Below are 20,669 nucleotides of genomic sequence, written 5' to 3'. Positions count from 1 at the left end.
AATGTTTAACAATAACTAATATATTATTTTTAATTACATAGTAACACATATATTGTTGTTGTTGTTAATTTCTCCTTTGCCTTCAGGCTTTATTCATGTTTTTAATGTTTAACAATTAATAGATGTTATTTTTAATTATATAGTAATGTAATATTTTTTATTAATAATCTGCCTTAATTTATTTTCAAGCTTTGTTAAGGTTTTAATTTTATGATGAATATTATTTATCGCCACTTTAAATTGTTTTCCAGCTTTATTAATGCTTTCAGTGTTTAATAATGACTAAGATATTGTTTCTGATTATATAAAATTAATTTATTATTATTGCATTTTATATAATAACGAATATATTATTCATCTCTGCTCTAATTAGTTTTAAAAATATATTTTTAATTATATAGTAACAAATATATTAGGATTATTATTACTCTGCGTTGTTTTCCAGCTTTATCAATGTTTTTAATCTTTAATTACTGAGTATTTTTAGTTGTAATTATTATTATTAATTAATTAATCAATCAATGAATTAAAGCGCTGTTTTGGTCGTCCACTTAATTGTGATGAATGTGATTTTTTTTCTCCTCAATAGTGTAAAATTAGGTTCCAGACCTGCGCCCTCTTGTGGTTCCTAACAGTAACACATGCCGGCTGGTAGTTTCCGGTAGTATGGCGTCCGCATCCCTAAATGCACTCATTCCCTCTCCTTAGTTTTTCCAAGGAGGTAAGCATGTAATTACTTTTTTGTTAACACTCTGGCTGTTTTCACTTTAACTTTCTCAGAATTACTAAAAGTCAGAACAAAGTTAATTTGCTATTTTGTGCATATGTCTGGGTTTTTTTTTATGCGCTAGTAAAGGCAGTTGATATAATTGATGGTGAGAGAGATGTTAAAGCCTCTGACCCTGGCTACGTGTCAAGTCCTTGTGGTTGCTGCGGTCCCAAATTAATATTTTTGTTATTTGTTATTTTGGCATCGTTGTGTGTCAGTGCATTTTGGGTATATCGCAGCTCTGTAGATTGACAGCTTACTTTAACCAAAAAAAAAAATTTAAGGCATCGTTGTACTTTTATCGTGTTTGGACAGAAATTCAGATGCTTAAAATCCAGTATATGGTATATTTACCCTTCTGAAGAATCTTTAATTGAGCTGCTCCATGAAGCATATGGGACGGGAATACAATGGCATTTAGACACTGAATTATCATAGTTCAACGTCCCGTGCTAATCACAGCAGAGAAACTCCAGCTACTACTGTAAATCATACGTGATTGACAAGGCATCTCTTTTAATTAATGCCAGAATCTTTCTGTCATTGTGTTAACTGTCTTTTTGCAGCAGTTTTATTGTAAACTTTGATTGTCTCGGTGATTTGTGCTCCGTTAATCGGTTCATTTGGAGTTCTCGGGTCACGTTTGCACTCTGAGGTTGTGTTTCTTTCCCACGGGTTTTTAATTATGTTATAATCTGTAATTACGTTGTCATAATTACAAGACAACACGGCAAAGAACGTAGTAATTTTCTCTTGCCAAAAATCCCCATAGCTTCAACCTAAATATCAGTTATAAAAAGAAAATATTCATTTTTATTAATACACTAACACTATATTAATTAATAAATATTGACAAATCACTTAAGTAAATGACAGACTTATTTTTGAAATCAGAAGTTTTATGTTTATTTTGTGGTAACTATTATTTGATCAAATATTATCTAATATAAAATAGATCTATTATGAAAAAAAAAAAATACCTGGCATACCTGTCTTGATCAACCATTTGGTCAAACGAGTGTTTTTTTTTTTTCAAGTATAGAAATAAATTGTTTATAAATTTATAAATAACTTCAAACCAGCATTTGCCCACAAAGTAACTGTCTTCTGCCCGCCAGGTGATAATTTAATTTTGGCTCTATTTAATTTTTATTTTTAATTTAAATATATATGATATTTATTTAATGTTAATTGCTAGAAAGTTGCATGTTGTTAATTATGATTATAAAAATGGGAACTGAAACCATTTTAAGCCTTGAAAACACAATAAATACATTTTATTGTGTACACTGTGATAATGCTAGTGAAAAATAATAACAGTTTCAGGCATTATGATTGAGTAAAAATAGTTCATGATCTTACAGAGCATATTTATATATCCATGTCAGAAAATAGAACTTTATAATGATTTTATATAAAAATCCTCGCTACTATGGTTCAAAATTACTCTTCACTTCAGATCAGAGAACATATTACATGCATGCCCATCATAACTTATATATGTGTGTAATTCCCACGGTCCTTGTGCATCAGCTATGTGCAGAATGTGTACTTGTTTTTCTATTAATTTCCCTCAGTCCTGGCCTTATTCCTTAAACAATTGCAGGAAAAAGGTCACTAATATTTCCGGCGGTAGGAGTTCCACGTGGAGTAAGATCCGTTCATTTGCAGGTTCCCACACTATGGTTACTTCCAGAGCTTTGGTGTTTGTCCTCCCCTGTAAGCCATTCGTTTTCTTTCTTTAAACACTCTCTCTCACTCTCTCTCTCTCTCTCTCTCTCTCTCTCTCTCTCTCTCGCTCTCTGTCTTTCTCATAAATGACTGTAGGTGCTGAGAGCCAGTGTGGTTCCTTCCATGTGGCTTGAGGGACTATGCTGCTGCTGGTAGCTCTGTGCCTGGTCTGCACTTATAAAACCATCTCGGCCGCAGACAGCGGGCAGGACAGCAGCCGCACACCACAGCTGGACTACAGCAGCCTGGCGCTGCCTCAGCAGCATATTCCTTTCTTTCTGCACAACAACAAACGACTGGCCAAACTATGCAAGGAGGACCCGCTTTGCCCTTTTAAAGTAAGCTATTTCTCTTGTTTCTGATGGAATGTCTGCTGAAGTTGGTTTAAAAATCAGTGGGATGTTTTTCCAAAGACATTGTCATACGTCAACTGTAATGGTTTTCAAACCGGGCAATAGAGGCTGTTCTTTTTTCCTCTATTGCTTTAACTTTATCACTAACATTTAGTGTTGTGTATATGCTGTAGATGATTATAAAGGGGATGTTCTCTTAGCTTTGTGTGTCTCTGTTGGCTGGCAGGACGCTCTGCTGCTCAAGAAGGCCTGCTGGGGGTATGAAAAGAGCTGCTCCCCTGAGCACAGGTTCAGCTATCCTGTGTGCACCAGTTTTGACTCGGGATGGTACGCCTTTCTTCACTAACCTATTTAAAGAAGTTAAATATGTACATCTTACACTTTTATATTTTCTCACTATATACTTAACTGTCTAACTGCCCATGTTCTGTCTATAGGTGTGTGTGTGTATATATATATATATTTATATATATATATATATATATATATATATGCAGGATGGTTTACAATTTACTTACCCTCAAAACTATTAAATAGCTTTAAATTAAATTTGTATGGGCCATTTTTTGGGGATTTTTTTGGAGGTGGTAGCCAATGATCACTGTCAATTTTTATTGTATGGAAAAGTGCAGCATTAGCATTTTACAAAATATCTCCTTTTTTGGACCACAAACAGTAGGAATCACATGAGGTTAATAAACGATGGCAGAAATGATATTTTGGCATGAATATCAAGCAGACTATTTGCAGATATACACTATTTCTCAAAAGTTTGGTGTTGGAAAATGTTTAAATGTTTGCTCATCAAGGCTGCATTTATTTTATTAGAACTACAGTAAAAACAGTAATATTGTGAAATATTTTTATGATTTAAAATAACTGTTTTCTGTTCTAATATATATAAAAATGTAATTTATGACTGTGATGGCAAAGCTAAATTTTCAGCGGCCATTATACTAGTTTTCAGTGTCACATGATCCTGGAGCTCAACATAAATGTTGTTCTGCTTTTTAATATTTTTGTTGAGAACTTTATTGTGAAGTATTACTCAGTCTGGTTTGTATAAGAATTAGAAACATGTTGAATATTTGTATTTTTTCAGAGGAGTTATATCACTGCTGTCACTGTTTGAAGCTGTAGTTCCCCAGATGACTGTGCGCCTTGTTGAAGTACACTTTCTTTACACCTGTGTCTTTACACAGTTGCTTCCTTATTTTGCTTATTTATTTTAACACAAGTTTGAACATTTGAGCACAGTCTATTCTTTCACAGTATCACTCAAGCGCTTCAAGGACTGATAACAAATTTTATCTTAGGACTTTACTTTCAATACAAAGATGACTTGAGCGTCTTTTGCTACTCCAAATACTGCTACTGTTTGTCTTCTTTCTTTAGGGCAAACTCTATTCAGGCTGCCCAGGAACTGTTCTGGAAGCAGGCGGATTTTGGCTATGTGAGGGAGCGTCTCAGTGAGATGAAGACTTTGTGCAAGCCTATGAGTCCTGTGAGTTTGCTTCTTCTACATCATCTTCCTCTGTGCTGTTTACTGTGTCTTTACCATGGTAAAGCTGAAGTTCTTGGCCCACCTCCAGAGCTTTGAGTCAATGAGCACCAAGCTTAAGACACAAGGGCTGTTTTAAATGTTACTGCTTCAACATATGTAGACAATACTAGCAACAAACATGCAAATACAAGTATAAAACCTTTTTTTAAAGGGTGATTCCTCTCTGAAGTGCACCAGTCATATGCGGTTCTGTAGGGCCGTAAACCTGTTCCTGGACCTGAGGAGTCCCCGCAGAGGTCATGAGAGGTCAGTGAACCCCTCTAGGGTTGTTGGAGGTCAAGGAAAATGCTAAACTCTGTGAAACTGTTTTCTGTTTGGCACAACTGTGAGAACTTCCTGTCTAAATGAGTTGCCTCTCCATCTCTTTTCCTCTGTCTCTGCAGGTATAAAGAGGATTTCCTGGAACAGGGTGAGATCGGTGGTCACTGCAGCCTTGATAGTAAAGCACTAGCCACAGAAGGGATGCACAAGAGTCCTCTTCAGTCTTGGTAAATAACTCAAGTCCAAATAAATAATAATGAGTTAATATTTTTGTTACCTGTGTTGCAAAACATTTAGCAGCTAAGTAGAAGTTTTTTTTTCTTTAAAGAAATGAATATTGTAATTCTGTAAGATGCGTTAAATTGCTGAAAAGTGACAGTCAAAACATTTATAATGTTGTATATCTATTAATAAACAGTGGATTATTTGAGGTCAATTTATAAAATTTTAATACAGCATTTGATAAACAAATTTTGAGTTGTAAATCCACATATTAGAATGATTTCTGAAGGATTATGTGACACTGAAGACTAGAGTATTTGGCTGCTGAAAATTCAGCTTTGCCATCAATTCAATTCAATTCAGTTCAATTCAACTTTATTTGTGTAGTGCTTTTCATGATACAAATCGTTGCAAAGCAACTTTACAGAAAATGAAGTTTCTACAATATATTTAGAATATATAAATATATTTATATATTATTCCATCACCGGAATAATATAAGTTATATAAGTTACAAATATAATATAAGTTATAGTTATTTAAAATTGTAATAATATTTCACAGTTTTGCTGTATTTCTGATCAAATAAATGGAGCCTTGGTGAGCAAAAGAGACTTCTTTCAAAAACATAAAAAACACCATCCTCAAACATTTATATGTGCTAATACTTTTATACTCACCACAAAATGTAATTTTTGTTCATCGTTTACTCACCTCAAACCATTTGTTGTTTGAGTTTGAAAAATGTTTATGCTACTCTTGTCTATATAATAAAAATAGACCATAATCAATGGCTGCCACTTCCAAAAAGTGCCGTATTAGTATATGCCCATCTTTTAAATCAATTTAATAGCTTTGAAGGTGAGTAAATGATAACAGAGTTGTCATTTTTAGATGAACTATCCGGCTTATCAAAGTAGTTTTCCATCAAACATCAGATTGCAGGCATATATTTAAGTTAAATTAACAGACTTTTATGTGTGTGCCAAAAAAAACCCTTAATTTTTCCTCTCTCAGGTTTGCTGAACTGCAGATGTACTCAGAGCTTGACTTCCATCCCCTGGATGATGGCCATTGTGATGTTATTATCGACAGACCAACCATCTTCATGAAGCTGGATGCAGGTGATATTTTTGTGGAGGGATGTTTAGTTTAGTCTTTTTGTTTAGTCTTCACAAAAGCTAAAGTTAAAAAAAAGTGCATGTTTTGTTTGTCTTTTGCAGGAGTGAACATGTACCATCATTTCTGTGACTTTGTCAACCTCTACATCTCTCAACACCTCAACAATTCCTTCAGCCGTGACATAAACATTGTCATGTGGGACACAGTAAGTGTTCATTTCTCTTAAACACACAAGCTTTGTTTGCTTCTAACATGCCCTCCAGTAACTCAACCATGAGTGCTTAGAGAACATTTCTTGCAAACAGATGTTTCTTACTTGTCAGGATTAGAAAGCACTGTAACAGAAGGTTTGTTGTTTAAACCGCCTGCAACAGTTTCAGGAGGTGTGCAATTCCTAAAAGAGAAAGATAAAAAGGAAGCAGTGGGCTGAAAATAAAGTGACTTACGAGAAAACCTTATCCTGCCTATTGTTCACACGCTGTTATTTCAGGGGTGAGGAAGAGAAGGAAGAATGAAGGGGTGTGGAGAAAGAGGGAGACTTGTTTTGTATGAAACAATGTAAATGAGATTGGCAAATAAAATCTGCTCTAGAATATCATTATATTAATATACTTATTTGAGAATTAACTATGCAGTAACTTGGATTTGAATGGTCGTGTTGGATTGTAGCTTTAATAGGAGATAAAGAGAGATTAAAAAAGGATTAGAATTTGTAATCCAAACCAGTTAAGGAGAGAAGTTTAGGTAAAGTAACGCCTTTTTGTTTGACTGTCTGGCCTGTTTGAATAAATGAATTGCATGTCTAATGGCCAATCATGATGCATATTTTGAATATGCAGAAATGTGAATGAGATTTGGTTTCATAAAGCTGTCATACAATACTGTACAAAGGTTTGGGGTCCGTAAGATTTTTTTTAAAAGAAATTAAAAATGATTTTCTTTCCACAACGAGACATTAAATTGTTTAAAAGTCACAGTAAAGACATTTATAATATTTAAAAAGATTTATATTTCAAACAAATGCTGTTCTTTTGAACTTTCTATTCTTAAATAATGAATAATAAAAAAACAAGTATTACGGTTTTTAACAAAAATAGGAATAGTTAAGCCAAAAATGAAAATATGCTGAAAATGTACTCATCCTCAGGTCATCCAAGATGTAGTTTGTTTCTTCATCGGAACAGATTTGGAGACATTCAGCATTACATCACTTGCTCAGCAATGGATCCTGTGCAGTGAATGGGTGCCGTCAGAATGAGAGTCCAAACAGCTGATAAAAACATCACAATAATCCACAAATTATCCAAACCACTCCTGTCCATCAATTTAAGTCTTGTGAAGTGAAACGCGTCGGGTTTGTAATAAACAAATCCATCAAGATAAGTTTTTAGCTTCAAACCTTTTAACCTTGCAAGTGAAAACAGTTCTAAAGAGTTCTAAACAAACATGTGGGTAGATTTTGATGTGAGAGGACAACTTTTCACTTGAGGAAGAGTTATTATGGATAGAAGTGAGGGTTTAAAGTTTCTTACAATCATGCAGCTTTTTACTTCACGAGACATTAATTGATGGACCAGAGTCATGTGGATTGTTGAGATTTTTTTTATCAGCTGATTTTGAACTCTCATTTATTCAGTTATTTTTTTTCTTTTAGAGTTTGTATGGATATGGAGACCTGTTCAGTGAAACATGGCGGGCTTTTACCGATGATGACATCATTCACCTCAAAAACTTTGACTCCAAAAGGGTAAAACACATTTACTCTGTATCCTCTGCATCTGAGTGGTTTTGTGCTTATTTAAAAGTGTGTTGTTCACAGGTGTGTTTCAGAGATGCGTTTTTCTCACTCCTTCCAAGAATGCGATATGGCCTTTTCTACAACACCCCTCTTGTACGTATTCCACATGCCTCTGTTGCTCTCAAGTGTTTCTTGTTTCCCCATTTAGCATTTGTTCATCTCATCATGTTCATCTGCTGTCATCTGTCTATGTTAATGCGTCTCTGCATGACATCGGCGGATGCTGTGTGTGTGATATAGAATATTTGCCTTGTGTGAGACTGAACTCATCTGGTGCTGTCGCTCAAATCATCCTCATATTAATGACTGTGTGCCTCTGCCTTCTGTGTGCAAATGACACGGAGAGAAGATTTAACTGACAGATGTGTGTGTGTGTGTAATTTGATAGATCTCTGACTGCCACAGCGAGGGGCTGTTCAAGGCGTTTTCCCAGCATGTCCTGTATCGACTTGGTGTCCCACAAGATGGACCGAAGGTAAACATTGAATCCACACACTCAAATGTACAAACACAGATCAGGATTTGATTCCTGTATTCTTATAGTACAGTAGCATAGAGAAACATATCTCTAGCTCAAGTCATACCTGAATGAAATACTAAAATATATTGCTGTAAAATACATAACACAATTTATACTCTGTTTATACTGTTTCATGCCTTAACTTTGAAATTGTTATGCTCATAAACAAACGTAGATTTCACCTTCACAAAACTAGACTTATAAAACATTATAGTTATATTTAATACAATTTTTAATGTATATAATTTTAATCAAAATGTATTATTATTATTATTTATAAATTAAACATATTATTTATTATACTATTAATTTAGTCTTATCAATTTAAATAAATAATTACAAAATTATAATTTCATGTTGTTTATTTTTATTTAAAAATTAAATAGATACTTTTAAATAAATAATAATTAAATTATAATTGTGTATTTATTCTATTAGATTAATTGTATTTGTTATAAATGTAAATAATTATTCCATTATATATTTTATTATTTATTATTCCATTTTAAATATTAATTTTAATTATTACACTTTTAAATACTTTATTATTATATCATATTATATCATATTTTAATATAATTTTATAGGCATAGATTCAGAAGTCATTACCACCGACTTGTGAGTAGGTGGATTTCCAATAATATTTAGATTAATGTCATATGATTATAGTTTAGGTATGTATTAGGTACTTTTTAGTTATTGACATGATTAACCATGTGCCACTAGATGGCGCTGTTGGACAATTTATACTTTAGCATTGTCTTTGTTCATGTCAGTTTGGCCCAGATCTTTCTTATCCCGCATATTATGTCCATTTACTTTCCCTTTTTCCACCTAAGTAAAATACATTCATATATCTGAATACTTTTTAAACTGGATTATAGATGTTAGAAAATATATAGTATAGTATATATTTATATTTTGATATTAATGTGTGTTTGTGTGTTTATGTATTTTTTGATTTTGTTATGTTCTTCTTAGGAGGGCCAAGTCCGTGTCACACTGTTGGCAAGAAGCACTGAGTACCGTAGGATAATAAACCAGCAGGAGGTGAATTCTTTGTATATTTATTTGTTTATCTATATAGAACTGGTTTTTTTTTGAATTGTCATTGATTTATCACTCTGCTTCCTTAACTGCGCATTTAAACTCTTATTTGCTGGAGACCCCTGCTTGGTAAAAAGCCTTGATTTACTTGGCCTCTGTCCACATGAGTGTGAGTTCTCGTTAATCACCCTCTGAATCCCCGCTGTGTGTGTGTGTGTGTGTGTGTCCCCGCTGTGTGTGTGTCAGCTTATCAATGCCCTGAAGACTGTGCTTTTATTTGAGGTCAAGCTGGTGGATTACAAATACAAGTGAGTGATTCAATCTATGTTGGTTTTAAATGTACCGACTGCTTTGGAGATGGTTGAGTTTGGTGCTTGCATGATTGAAAGGTGATGTGTGTTCATAGAGAGATGCCGTTTCTGGAGCAGATCCGTGTCACACACAACTCTGATATCTTCATTGGGATGCATGGAGCCGGACTGACCCACCTCCTCTTTCTTCCCGACTGGGCCGTCATATTTGAATTGTACGTGGCTTTTGTATCTCTCTGCTTTCTGTATGATCTGTGTGGTTGTCAGTCAGAGGAATGTAAATACTTCTTCACTTTCCCAAGTTTCAGAGGAGCTTTAAAACCCTCCAAGTGTTATATAAACAGTAACCCGTGACAGTTTACAGTGTTTAAATAATGTTTATACCATTTGCTAAAGTCACACAGTCACAATGTTTTCATGTTTTTGGAAGAAGTCTCTTTTGCTGAGCAAGGCTGCATTTCTTTCATCAAAAAATAGAGTAAAAACAGTAATATTGTGAAATATTATTACCATTATTACCATTTTCTATTCTAATTTATTTTAAACTGTATTTTTTTTTTGTGATGGCAAAGCTGAATTTTCAGCAGCCATTACTCCACTATTCAGTGTTGCATGATCCTTCAGAAATCATTTTAATTTGCTGACTTGGGTGACACATTTCTTAATATTATCAATGTTGAACAGTTGTGCTGCTTAATATTTTTGTGCCGACAATGAAACCTTTTTTTTGTCAGGTTGATAAAATTAGAAATAGAAAGGTCAAAAGAACAGCATTTATTTAAAAAAGAAATATTTTATAACATTATAAATGCCTTTTCTGTCACTTTTCATCAATTTAATGTGTGCTTGTTGATTAAAAATATTAATTTCTTAAAAAACAAACAAACATTTTTCCCAATAACTCTTCAGAGAACTTAAAACAAGGGTCATCACCACCCGACATAGAAACAGCAGAAGCAACAAAGTGGGCGATTAGTCGAAGTTCTCCAATTACTGGTTTTTACAATTTCATATTTAGACCACCAGTGGTGAGCATTTGGTTGCATCCTTTCTTAAAAAAAACGTTCTTTCTGTTTCTCTACTGATAAATGAACACATCACGATTCACATCAGAGGGCTGTTTTTTTTTTTTTGACACCTATCCGCATGTGTTAGGATGTATTCCCAAGTGTGCATCTGTGCATCTGACACTCATGTCATGTTATACATCTACCCAATACTCATGTGGATGCAGTCTAGCTTCTGTTCTGTACAATATACTTTTCAGTGTGTGTTACGGAGGAGGGAAGCATCTGACTGTGTCTGTATGTGTGTGACAGTGAAATACAGCCTAATTAAACAGTTATCCATCAAACTGAGTCTGTGGAGGCTATGTGGGCCACTGCCTGCTAAGTTGGGGACACAAAACATCCCTCCATCTTTATTCCACAGGTACAACTGTCAAGATGAGAGCTGCTACCGTGATCTGGCCCGACTGAGGGGAGTCCATTACATGACTTGGCAGAAAAGGGACAAAGTGTTCCCCCAGGATAAGGTGAAGAGAACACACACACCGCTGCCTGGATTCACTCCAGTTTACTATATTTAATCCCAGTATTCCTATATACAGTCACATTCACAATCAGTATATATATGTTAACTAATATTTTGTTCTGTCTCAGGGTCACCACCCTACTCTTGGGGAACATCCTAAGTTTACCAACTACACTTTTGATGTTGAGGAGTTCATGCGGTTAGTCCTTCTAGCAGCTGAATATGTGACCCGGCACCCGGCGTGGCGCGCAAAACAGGCTCGAGATGAACTGTAGCCTGTAAGACGTGGTGGTCTCCTGCCAGGAGATAGATGAACACACTCCTATGAACTCTCTGCACTCTGTAAATGTAGCGGTGTTAACGAAAAGCGAATGGAATTTTAAATGTATCCAAAAAATGTGCTGTCCTCAAGCGGTCTTGTTTTGCACATGGAGCTGTTGTGTACCTTGGCAGACAAATTGTTTTGACATATTGTTGATGTATTTTGTGTGGTCTTAATATACCTCTCCCCAAGTATATGTGGGCTTTTTTAAGAGACTACACTTTTAAACCTGATTTGAGTGCAGCTTTGTAATGGCAAGGGTTTTGAATTTCAATACATGGAGCAAATTCTAGGTCAGTAGATTATTACAAGATAGTAAGATGTCTTTAAACAGTTAAGGAGGCTTCATCTAAGGAGATTACATCAGCTTCATATTTATTACAGTGTCCGTTACTTTTACTTTTATTTGTGTTCAGTGAAAATAGTCATCTTGTAAATGTTAAACTATGTTAAGGGATTCATGGCTCCAGTCCTGTTGCACCGATTGAGATACTGGTTCAGTATTGCTCCATTTTATACATTTTTTTTTTTTTTTTTTTATCAGTGTTACGATCCTCAGACCCGTCAAAAAGTGGCGAAACTGTAACAAAAGTTGCTGAATTTTTAGTGCTGGTTTGAGCTAAAAGAGTTTTTGAAAATATCTGTTTTGTATTGAATGGAATTTTAAACTGAAATGAAACTCTTTAAAATGTTGTGTACATGATTTCATCATCGTTCTCACATACATTGACAAAAAATGACAAATACAAAAAAACTTTATTTATTAATCACTAAATGTAGCCTTTATCATAATGGTAAAGAATAAAGAATGGCTTTCAGTGACTTTGTACTTGTATACTTCTGTGTTTCATATCGTAAGACTCCTTATGAGAATAAAAGTGCACTGGTTTGGAATGAGCTGTCACTTCCATTAATCTCTGTGCCTCAAACCTCAAATCGGGGATTTGAGGACAAGAAAAATGTAGTTTAAACTATTTAACCAGTTAAACCAGCATTACCAAGGTGTTTGAAACATTTTGAATAGGAGAACATTTAAGAAATGCCTGGAATATTTCCTAATAAATTGCCAAAATAGGTTTTATATATATATATTTTTGTTTGTTTTTTACATCTATAGCACCCATAGACATAGGCAGAAAAAAATATAACATCTCAAACCAAAGTTACATTTTTTAAGAACCCATAATTGTTACTTAAATATGATAATATGAATTAATTAATTTACATAAAGATTTCCAGAAAAATAAAAATAGGAATGAATTTAATATTGTAGCCTAGCCACTATTTTATGATGGAGGCATGGAAACGTAGCGTATAACTGCAGAATGGCCCTCATGCACTTGCAGTTTGAGGCCGCTAGGTGGCGATATAACACCATTAATGATTCCGCGTCATCTGAATCAAGTGTCCCTCTCATTCTCACACACGCTGCATTTATCCTTACTGTAACTTTGCTGAAGTATGCGAAAATACATCCAAGGCGTTATATATACATTTTAGGACAATAGTTTCGATAGATTTAACGCTTCAGATATGCTCTTCTTTCTCTCTCACCGAGTTTTCTCACCTACGCACTTGTCATAGGTAACTTAAATGATCAGGTAACATTGCTTGCATTGTCTCTCGGTTGTTATTGAGACGCTTAATGAGTATGTGCTCGAACACAGACAGTTTATTACAAACGGCGGGCTGCACTTGTGCTGTAATTACTGCTAGTAACAGGAGAGTTATAGTTGCTACGTCTCGCTGCTTTCTAATGATGAACCGCACACAGTTAATAACGGCAGCTTTCCCCTTCATGTCTTATTTATTCAGTGAATTCTTTCTCCGCGCGCGTGTGGCCTTATTTTGTCGTGTTTAAAGTAATGGGATGTCACTGGTGGAATTGTTCGGGAGTGAGCAATTATTACCGCCCTCCTTCCCCCTCACTTGTGCTGAAACGTGTTCCCTAAACCCTATATCCTCACTACACACTGCTCATGTAAATAAGCGCTGCTGCTGTTTGTTACCTCTGCAGGTATTGAGCTGAAACATGAGGAGGAGAATACAAGGGTCACTCCTCAAAATGTAAGCATTTTCTTTTCTAAAACCTGATTTTTAGAAGTTTATTTGAAGTATTTTAAATGATTATTATTATTATTTATTAGCCTATTTATTTATTTTTGTAAATAGCTTTGTGTCATTTCAGGATAAACTTTTTTTTTTTTAAATGCTGATATATAGCTTTAAAAAGAGACAAGGTTGACTTTTTTACTTTTTTAGTCATGCTAGACTTTGCTCAAGCTATATATATTATTTTTTATTTTTTTTATTATTTTTTGTATTTTTTTCTTTGGTAACTTTATTGTTTAATGTGATTAAATGCTTGATAAAGTGACAAAAAATAAAAATAAAAGGAAACGCTTGTCTTTGAGAAGAGTTTTATTAAGGGGTAGTTATTAATGTGTACAATTTTTTTTTTTTTTCAATAAAATATGTGCAATAAAATCTAAAATTATACAAAGATACAAACTGCAAATGTCTTTTATTTTATATTTTAATATATTTAAGATATTTTATTTGATAATACTAGAAAATACTAATTACTAGATTATATTTCCATATAACTAAAATGTAATAGAAAATTATATTAAAAATTATATAAATTCTATACAAATTATTTCTATTTTATGCCTTTAGCAACATCGCTATAGCAACTATTTGCACATTTGTTCCTGAGAGAAACAAAATTAACCCCTTTTGTGGAATGACCCAAAGAACACAGTACATGATTTAATGAAAACTGAATATTTATTGCCAAAATCTGTCTGGCTGTTTGTAAGCCGAACTTTCCTGTCTGGCCCTGCTGTCTTTTGGCTCTATGAGACTCAGTGTCTTTTATCCTTGTCAATATTTCAGGAAATGAATTTTCGCTCTGACACTCAACAGAGTGCTATGCAATGTTCCTTCGGCACTGTTCAGTTATGATTCTCCCATTCTTGCCTGCTTTTGAACCCAGATTAGATTTGTTTGTCATCATCCATCACTCATTTCCATTGTCTTTATGCATAACATCCATTATCCTGCGTGTATAAACGTGGCTTAATCTAATTCATCTCACGAAGAAAAAAAAATTCTCACCACTGAACAGAAATAAATCAATTACCATCAGCTCATCTTACATACCCACTTCTACAGGCGTCCCACAAAGCAAGAAAACATTCTCTTTCAGGGGATAAATGTGGAAATATTGATTGTTTTGGAAGAAATATTCCTCAAGTTATGATCAGACATTTCCATAATGCTCAGTCCTCCGAGAGAACAATCTCAGAAGGAAGAAGTCTCAGCGGGGATCCTATAACACAAGCTCTCTGATAAAAGACATTTATGCCATTTCCTCCAATTCTACTCTATCAGCATTATTACGACTTCTCTCATCCCCTTACGTATTCTCTCATATGCCAACTGTACATTAAATGCTGTAAGCCATACGCAAAACACTCATTCTTTTTGTTTGAACTAGCCTGAAGTAGCCAACTTGCTTGACTGACAAATGGAAGTCCAGTCGTGAAAGCAAGATGTGCTGTCCGTAAACCTGAAACAAACTCTGTTATGTCCAGTTGTAGTTGCTGTGTTGTTGCTTTGCAGATTAATCTAAATCCTTTCCTCATAGAGTAGTAAAATACAGAATGTACTTCAATGACAAGTGCAGTAAAGTGCACACACACTCTTAAAAATAATGGCTCTTTATTGGCATCTGTGGTTCCATAAAGAACCTTTAACATCCATGGAACCTTTTCAATGCATACAAGGTTCTTTATATTGGAAAAAGATTCTTTAGATTATAAAATGTTCCTCACACTAAGAAAAAAATGGTTCTTCTAAGAACTGTTCACTAAATTGTTCTTCCATGGCTTCACTGCAAAAGCCTACTTTACTTTTAAGAGTGTAAAGTTATCAGTCAATCCTTGCTACAGTATTAGAAGTATTAGGGCTTATTGATATACTTTAGAACAAATTTTATTGGATTGACAGTAATGTGGGCCATGGGACTCTGAGGATGGGCCGTGTACAGTTATGAATGGATGGCCAGGTCAACACAGACATGTGCTTCTCACTTCATACACTAGCCTTGTGTTCCACATCTAAATATTCTTCACACGAAGCCACAACATATGATATGACTCCATGCATTCTTGCAAAAGTGCAATTGGACAGCAATTTTGCCCGAGGTCCATGAAAACAAGTAGCGAACATCTACAGAGCTTCACAAGGTTGTTTGTGGTTAATATTTTATTAGGTAAATGTCCGGGCCAGAGGATGTTCAATGGTGAAAATAAATAGCATGGAATATTGAGTGCAGTGGCAGTACTTTTAAAATGAGGATTCAAATGGGTTATATTTCTTGTTGTACCGAATACCCCTTTTATCTGTTTTTTATACCTGAAGGAGACAAAGATTCCAATTTCCTAGACGAGACGACCGGGATTGGAGACGCATATTAAAGGGTAGCGTGTCTATAGGTGGCTTAACCAAGGCCTTTTTATCCTTCCTTAAATCAGATGCAGTGTGATGATGAGAAAATACACGCTTTCAGTATAGTATCAGATGTTGAACCTCTAAACTACATATGACCTTTTGGTCTAGGATGGGTAGGGGTTATTTGTGATGGAAACCCTTGCAATTCAAAAGGAGATTTCAATTCAGCTGCCAAGCTCAACCTTGAGGGGTGTCAGGCTGTGATTGGTTATTGATACCATCATTTGCCACAGTACCCGACTACGAGACTGAACGAAATAGACAAAATCGATCCTCGAAGGATTAGCCTGTTTGAGCGCCTGCCTCGAAGCGCGCTCGGGCTAGAGGTGTAAAAAATTAAAAACCTTATCATTCACTTTTTGCCAGGATTGTAGCTATAGTACAGCCCCTCACTTCAACACTTGTAAGCGACGACATCAGTTAGCGTGGCTACTTGAAAGATCGCGCGCGGGGCGGGGGACAGCCGGCGCACGTGCGCGGAATAAGCAAGGCAAGTTCGCAATTCTCTTGTCAAATCGATCGCAGCTCGGGAGGAGTGTGCGAGGCGCAGTTATCATCGCAGACTTCCCCATCACTCACAGTCCCAGCGGTTCCGCAGGAAGACAGCTGTTAATAACCTAACAAGCATGTCTGGAACATTATAAGGTCATTAGTCTGCTAGCCCCCATATGGATTTACGCACTTCTTTTCTGAGATTCAAACGCTGACGGTGCTTTTCCCTTTTTCTTTTTCGTCCTCTCTCATTCATCCCGGCGGTGATGTGTGGCGAAGGGATTGGTAAAATAATGGGCAAATTCGGTTTATGAACTCTCCGTGTGATGGACAGGCGACTATTGAGCTCGAGCTCGGCTGGAGCGAGTAGAAAGTGAGCTCATTTGAAACAAACATCTGTCTTCAGGACACCTGCCACCTTTTTAAGCAAGGAGAATGCCCTCGCTTTCGTAAACGGAGGTAATCTGCTTCTCATCCTTTTTTTTTTTTTTTTTTGGTTCGCTCTTCAGTTTAATCAGTGGCATTGATTAGTTGTTGACTGCAAATTGATATTGGCTGGGTTTCCAGAAGCGCTAAGTAGAGCATTAGTCGCACGTAAGTAATACGCCTTCCCAAAAGCACCGTTATCTGTAGCACTCAAAAACGTTAAACGGATCTCTTTTTATATTTATAAGTGATATTTAATAAATGTTATGAATGCATTGTTATCATTGCAATGCTACCGTACATTAAACCAATTATAAATTCTTGATAAAAATTGCATTTAAAGTGATGCTCCGCAGTCTACGCATGTCACGTGACAAATTTATATTTACATGACAGGCGACAAGGCATAACTTTATGTGGGCCTACTTTGATACGCATTAGTAGACCTAATTGCAAAATCCATTCGTTCTTAGTTACATTTATTTTCACTAGGAAATGTGAAAATGTAATAGTTTTTATTATTATTATTATTAAATAAATAAATAATCATAAATGGTTTGATTGACAGTGTTCTAAATGAGCGCCTCCCACTCTTTCTTCCTCCTCCTCATCATCCTCTTCTTCTTCGAGTGGCAGGTTCACATATCGCATGTTGCATGGAGGCAGTGCATAGACCTCAAACAAGATGATCTGGAAACACACAACATATAACCTACCTATTAATTGTAATGCTGTTAGGTTTTCTTCCTAAGGAACACAACAACACTAGGCTAAATGAGGGAGACAGAGACCCATTGTAAAGATCCACCTAACGGGCTCTGCCATCTATTCTGATATGTTTAATAACATTTAGTGCATCGTTAAGATGATGTTTAGTTTCCATTTTGGCAGTATTTTCACACTATTTGAGAAAACAGGCTCCTGGACATATTGGAAATAAGTTTCTGCAGCATCTTTGGTGCTTAAGCATCCTGTCTACTTCATAATGAACGATCTACGTGTCACAGCCGTAAAAGCAGTTTTTTTTTTCAGGCAAGTGTATAGCATATAAATTAGAATATAGATTACATAGCCTAGATAAAAGTTGGATGACAAGTTAGCCAGAGTGCGTATTTTCACCCTTTGTCAAGCAGACACTAACAACCAGAAGTCACGTTCGCCAGAGGAGGTAACCATAACAACATAACTGTGTTCACGCGCTTTCCATCCAGTTTTCTGGGCTGTACATAAAACATAAGACATGATGTTTGATTTGCATATCACGAATAAACTTTTAAAAAGTCTAATAATTGACTTTTAGTTAACCGTGCAAGTGGCGCCAGATTACAATTTGCGCAGCGCTAGACGAACGTCGACAGGTTGCACCTGAAAAAAAATACCTTTTACATTAATTAATAGCTAATTTAACAGATTTTTAAAAATTATCATCTCACACAGAAGCCTATTGCAGGCTATTTGCACACTGGAAGTACCGCTTTATTGCGTAAGGAGACTAAATAAGCGATCAGTAAGGATTTCTGAGCTGCTTAGCGCCTATAAAAACTGTAACCGTGAGAGATTTGCTGGTCTGGCGCTTTTAAATGCGCTTTGAATGCACTCTCAGTGGAGAAGGAATAGAGCTGTGCGGCTGAAGCGCGATGTAGCCTCCTGACAGCGCGTGCTGCCCGGACTAAACCCACCAGCCTCCTCACATCATGTAGTAATCTTCATCTCCACCCCTTTCCCCTGGATTTATTTTATTTTTATTTTTTTTACCATGTTTTGTCCAGTAAGTATTGCGAGCGTGTAATTATTTCCCCTTTGTATCGCGCCGCAGAGACAGTCGTGTCAGTAGCTCAACCGAGGTTGGGCGAGAATGTAAAGCGACTTAATTGTCATCGACACTCACATTAAGAGCCAAGCAGCACAGCTGAGCCCAGCGGAGATTGCTCAGTGAAACCCGTGCGTAAGAAGAGCTACACGTGCATTTCCCCAACTCTATCACACAGTTATCTCTTTCATTTGTGCCATGAATCACAGTGTTTCTTTTGAGAGAGATGTAGACGAGAAAGACGGAGAGAAAGAGAGAGCATGTGCACTGTGAAAGAGCACATCTGGGCGGCTGCCTGCCCTCTACTGATGTCAGATCTGTGTTTCTGTGTTAACTCGTAACCGGCATTGATCTTTTCTTTTCTTTTCTTTTCTTTTCTTTTCTTTTCTTTTCTTTTCTTTTCTTTTCTTTTCTTTTCACATGACTTCCAGCGTTGAATTAAGCAAATTATATGGGGTCCTTTGTGAAGATATTTGACATATACTCAAGTTTTAGGAAACGTATTTATTTAAATAAAAAAAAAATGTAAATGTAAATAATATATATATATATATATATATATATATATATATCTATATATATATATATATATATATATATATATATACACACACACACACACACACACACACAATGTTTTTTTGTGTGTTTAAGTTTTTTTTTTTGGATTCCACTTCTTAAGGGTTCTTTTATAATGGTTCATTACATCTTATCTTGTGCATTTTACATTTTAATAATAATAATAATAATAATAATAAATATTTTATAATCATTATTATTTAATACTATTAATACTAATAATTTCATAATAATTTATTAATTAATAATTGTAATTTAAAAATGATAATTTATAATTATTTTGAATAATTTAAAAATGACATTTTACTAATAGATTTACCCATATACAATTGCAGTACAGCACTGATATAGGCTAGGTGTTTATAAGTGATTTTTATTTTTTTTGCATTATAGTAAACAAAATTATTTTCTTTTCTCCTTTACACAGTAAGTACGTGGGAGGACAAGTCATGTTCATATACGAGGAAGGGAGGGAAGTGGTGGGATAGAGAGGGGGACCGAGGGATGCTCGGAGGGATCTCTGATAGATAAGGCACGGATTGTGAGCAGCTCAGCTGGTCAGATCTGCTCTCTGAGCTCTGAGCTGGCATTAGCCGATCCACTCTGTGCTGCCGTGATGGATGGATGCTCTTAGAATGGACAAGGACTGGGGAGAGAGAGGTAGAGTGAGAGAGCATCACAAAAAGAGAGATGGTGGGAGGGTTATTAAAGAGAAGGAGGGAGTGATATAAATCGAAAGAGGTGAGAAAGAAATTAATGATGGAGGGACAGACAGAGTGAAAGATTCACGAGGAACAGAAGGCAGTGATGGGAAAGTCTCTCATCTGTAAATGAGATTGTCCCTGATGGCCATTTTCTCCCCCAGTTCACTCATTCTTCTTTCCCTCACAAACCTCAATGCTCCGTTGAACGCAGGTCTCAATACCAGACTCTGAGAGTGCTGACAGTGAAAAACAGAGACACTGGAGGGAGTCGGGCCTCGGGAGGCTCTATCCTATTTTCCCCTTTTTCATGCAGTCACTTCACATCACTTGGCCCTGAAACCTTAAAAACAAGAGAGGCCTAAGAGGGCACATTAGTCAACAAAAAAGTTAAAGAGAAATAGAGCTGAAAGCTCAAAATGTGGGGGAAAAATACATCAAAAGTATAAAACGCTAAAGCAACTTTGTTTGTAGCACACCAGTTTAAGGATTTCAATTTGGGTACACCGCTGTCCGGTATACCTGATACCAAATAGTAAACCACGCCATTCAGTGGCCCGATATTTGCAAATATTCGCTGTCGTCAATAT

General features: G+C 35.6%; 2 protein-coding genes across 2 annotated transcripts in view; both read left to right on the top strand.

Moving 5' to 3' along the window:
* The first annotated feature begins 604 nt into the window (after window positions 1-604).
* On the top strand, window positions 605-12,380 carry LOC109061176 (EGF domain-specific O-linked N-acetylglucosamine transferase-like). The gene is made up of 16 exons (XM_042766194.1): window positions 605-721; window positions 2,597-2,838; window positions 3,080-3,180; window positions 4,249-4,357; window positions 4,569-4,663; window positions 4,801-4,905; window positions 5,918-6,024; window positions 6,124-6,227; window positions 7,677-7,769; window positions 7,842-7,913; window positions 8,209-8,295; window positions 9,322-9,390; window positions 9,634-9,695; window positions 9,794-9,913; window positions 11,130-11,232; window positions 11,360-12,380. Exons 2-16 carry the CDS (start codon window positions 2,641-2,643, stop codon window positions 11,504-11,506), a joined length of 1,572 nt encoding a protein of 523 aa, XP_042622128.1. The 5' UTR covers window positions 605-721; window positions 2,597-2,640; the 3' UTR covers window positions 11,507-12,380.
* Window positions 12,381-16,344: 3,964 nt separating this feature from the next.
* Window positions 16,345-20,669, top strand: part of LOC109061219 (chemokine-like protein TAFA-4) — a 43,282-nt gene continuing 38,957 nt past the window's right edge. Inside the window, exon 1 of the mRNA XM_042766193.1 lies at window positions 16,345-17,022. The gene's annotated coding sequence lies outside the window, so the exon portion shown is untranslated. The remainder of the gene's footprint in view (window positions 17,023-20,669) is intronic.

Source organism: Cyprinus carpio, chromosome A11 (genome assembly GCF_018340385.1).
Source record: "Cyprinus carpio isolate SPL01 chromosome A11, ASM1834038v1, whole genome shotgun sequence".
NCBI classification, from domain to species: Eukaryota; Metazoa; Chordata; class Actinopteri; order Cypriniformes; family Cyprinidae; genus Cyprinus; species Cyprinus carpio.
The sequence above is the reverse complement of the archived record's forward strand: the minus strand, read 5'-3'. Positions and strand labels throughout refer to the sequence as shown.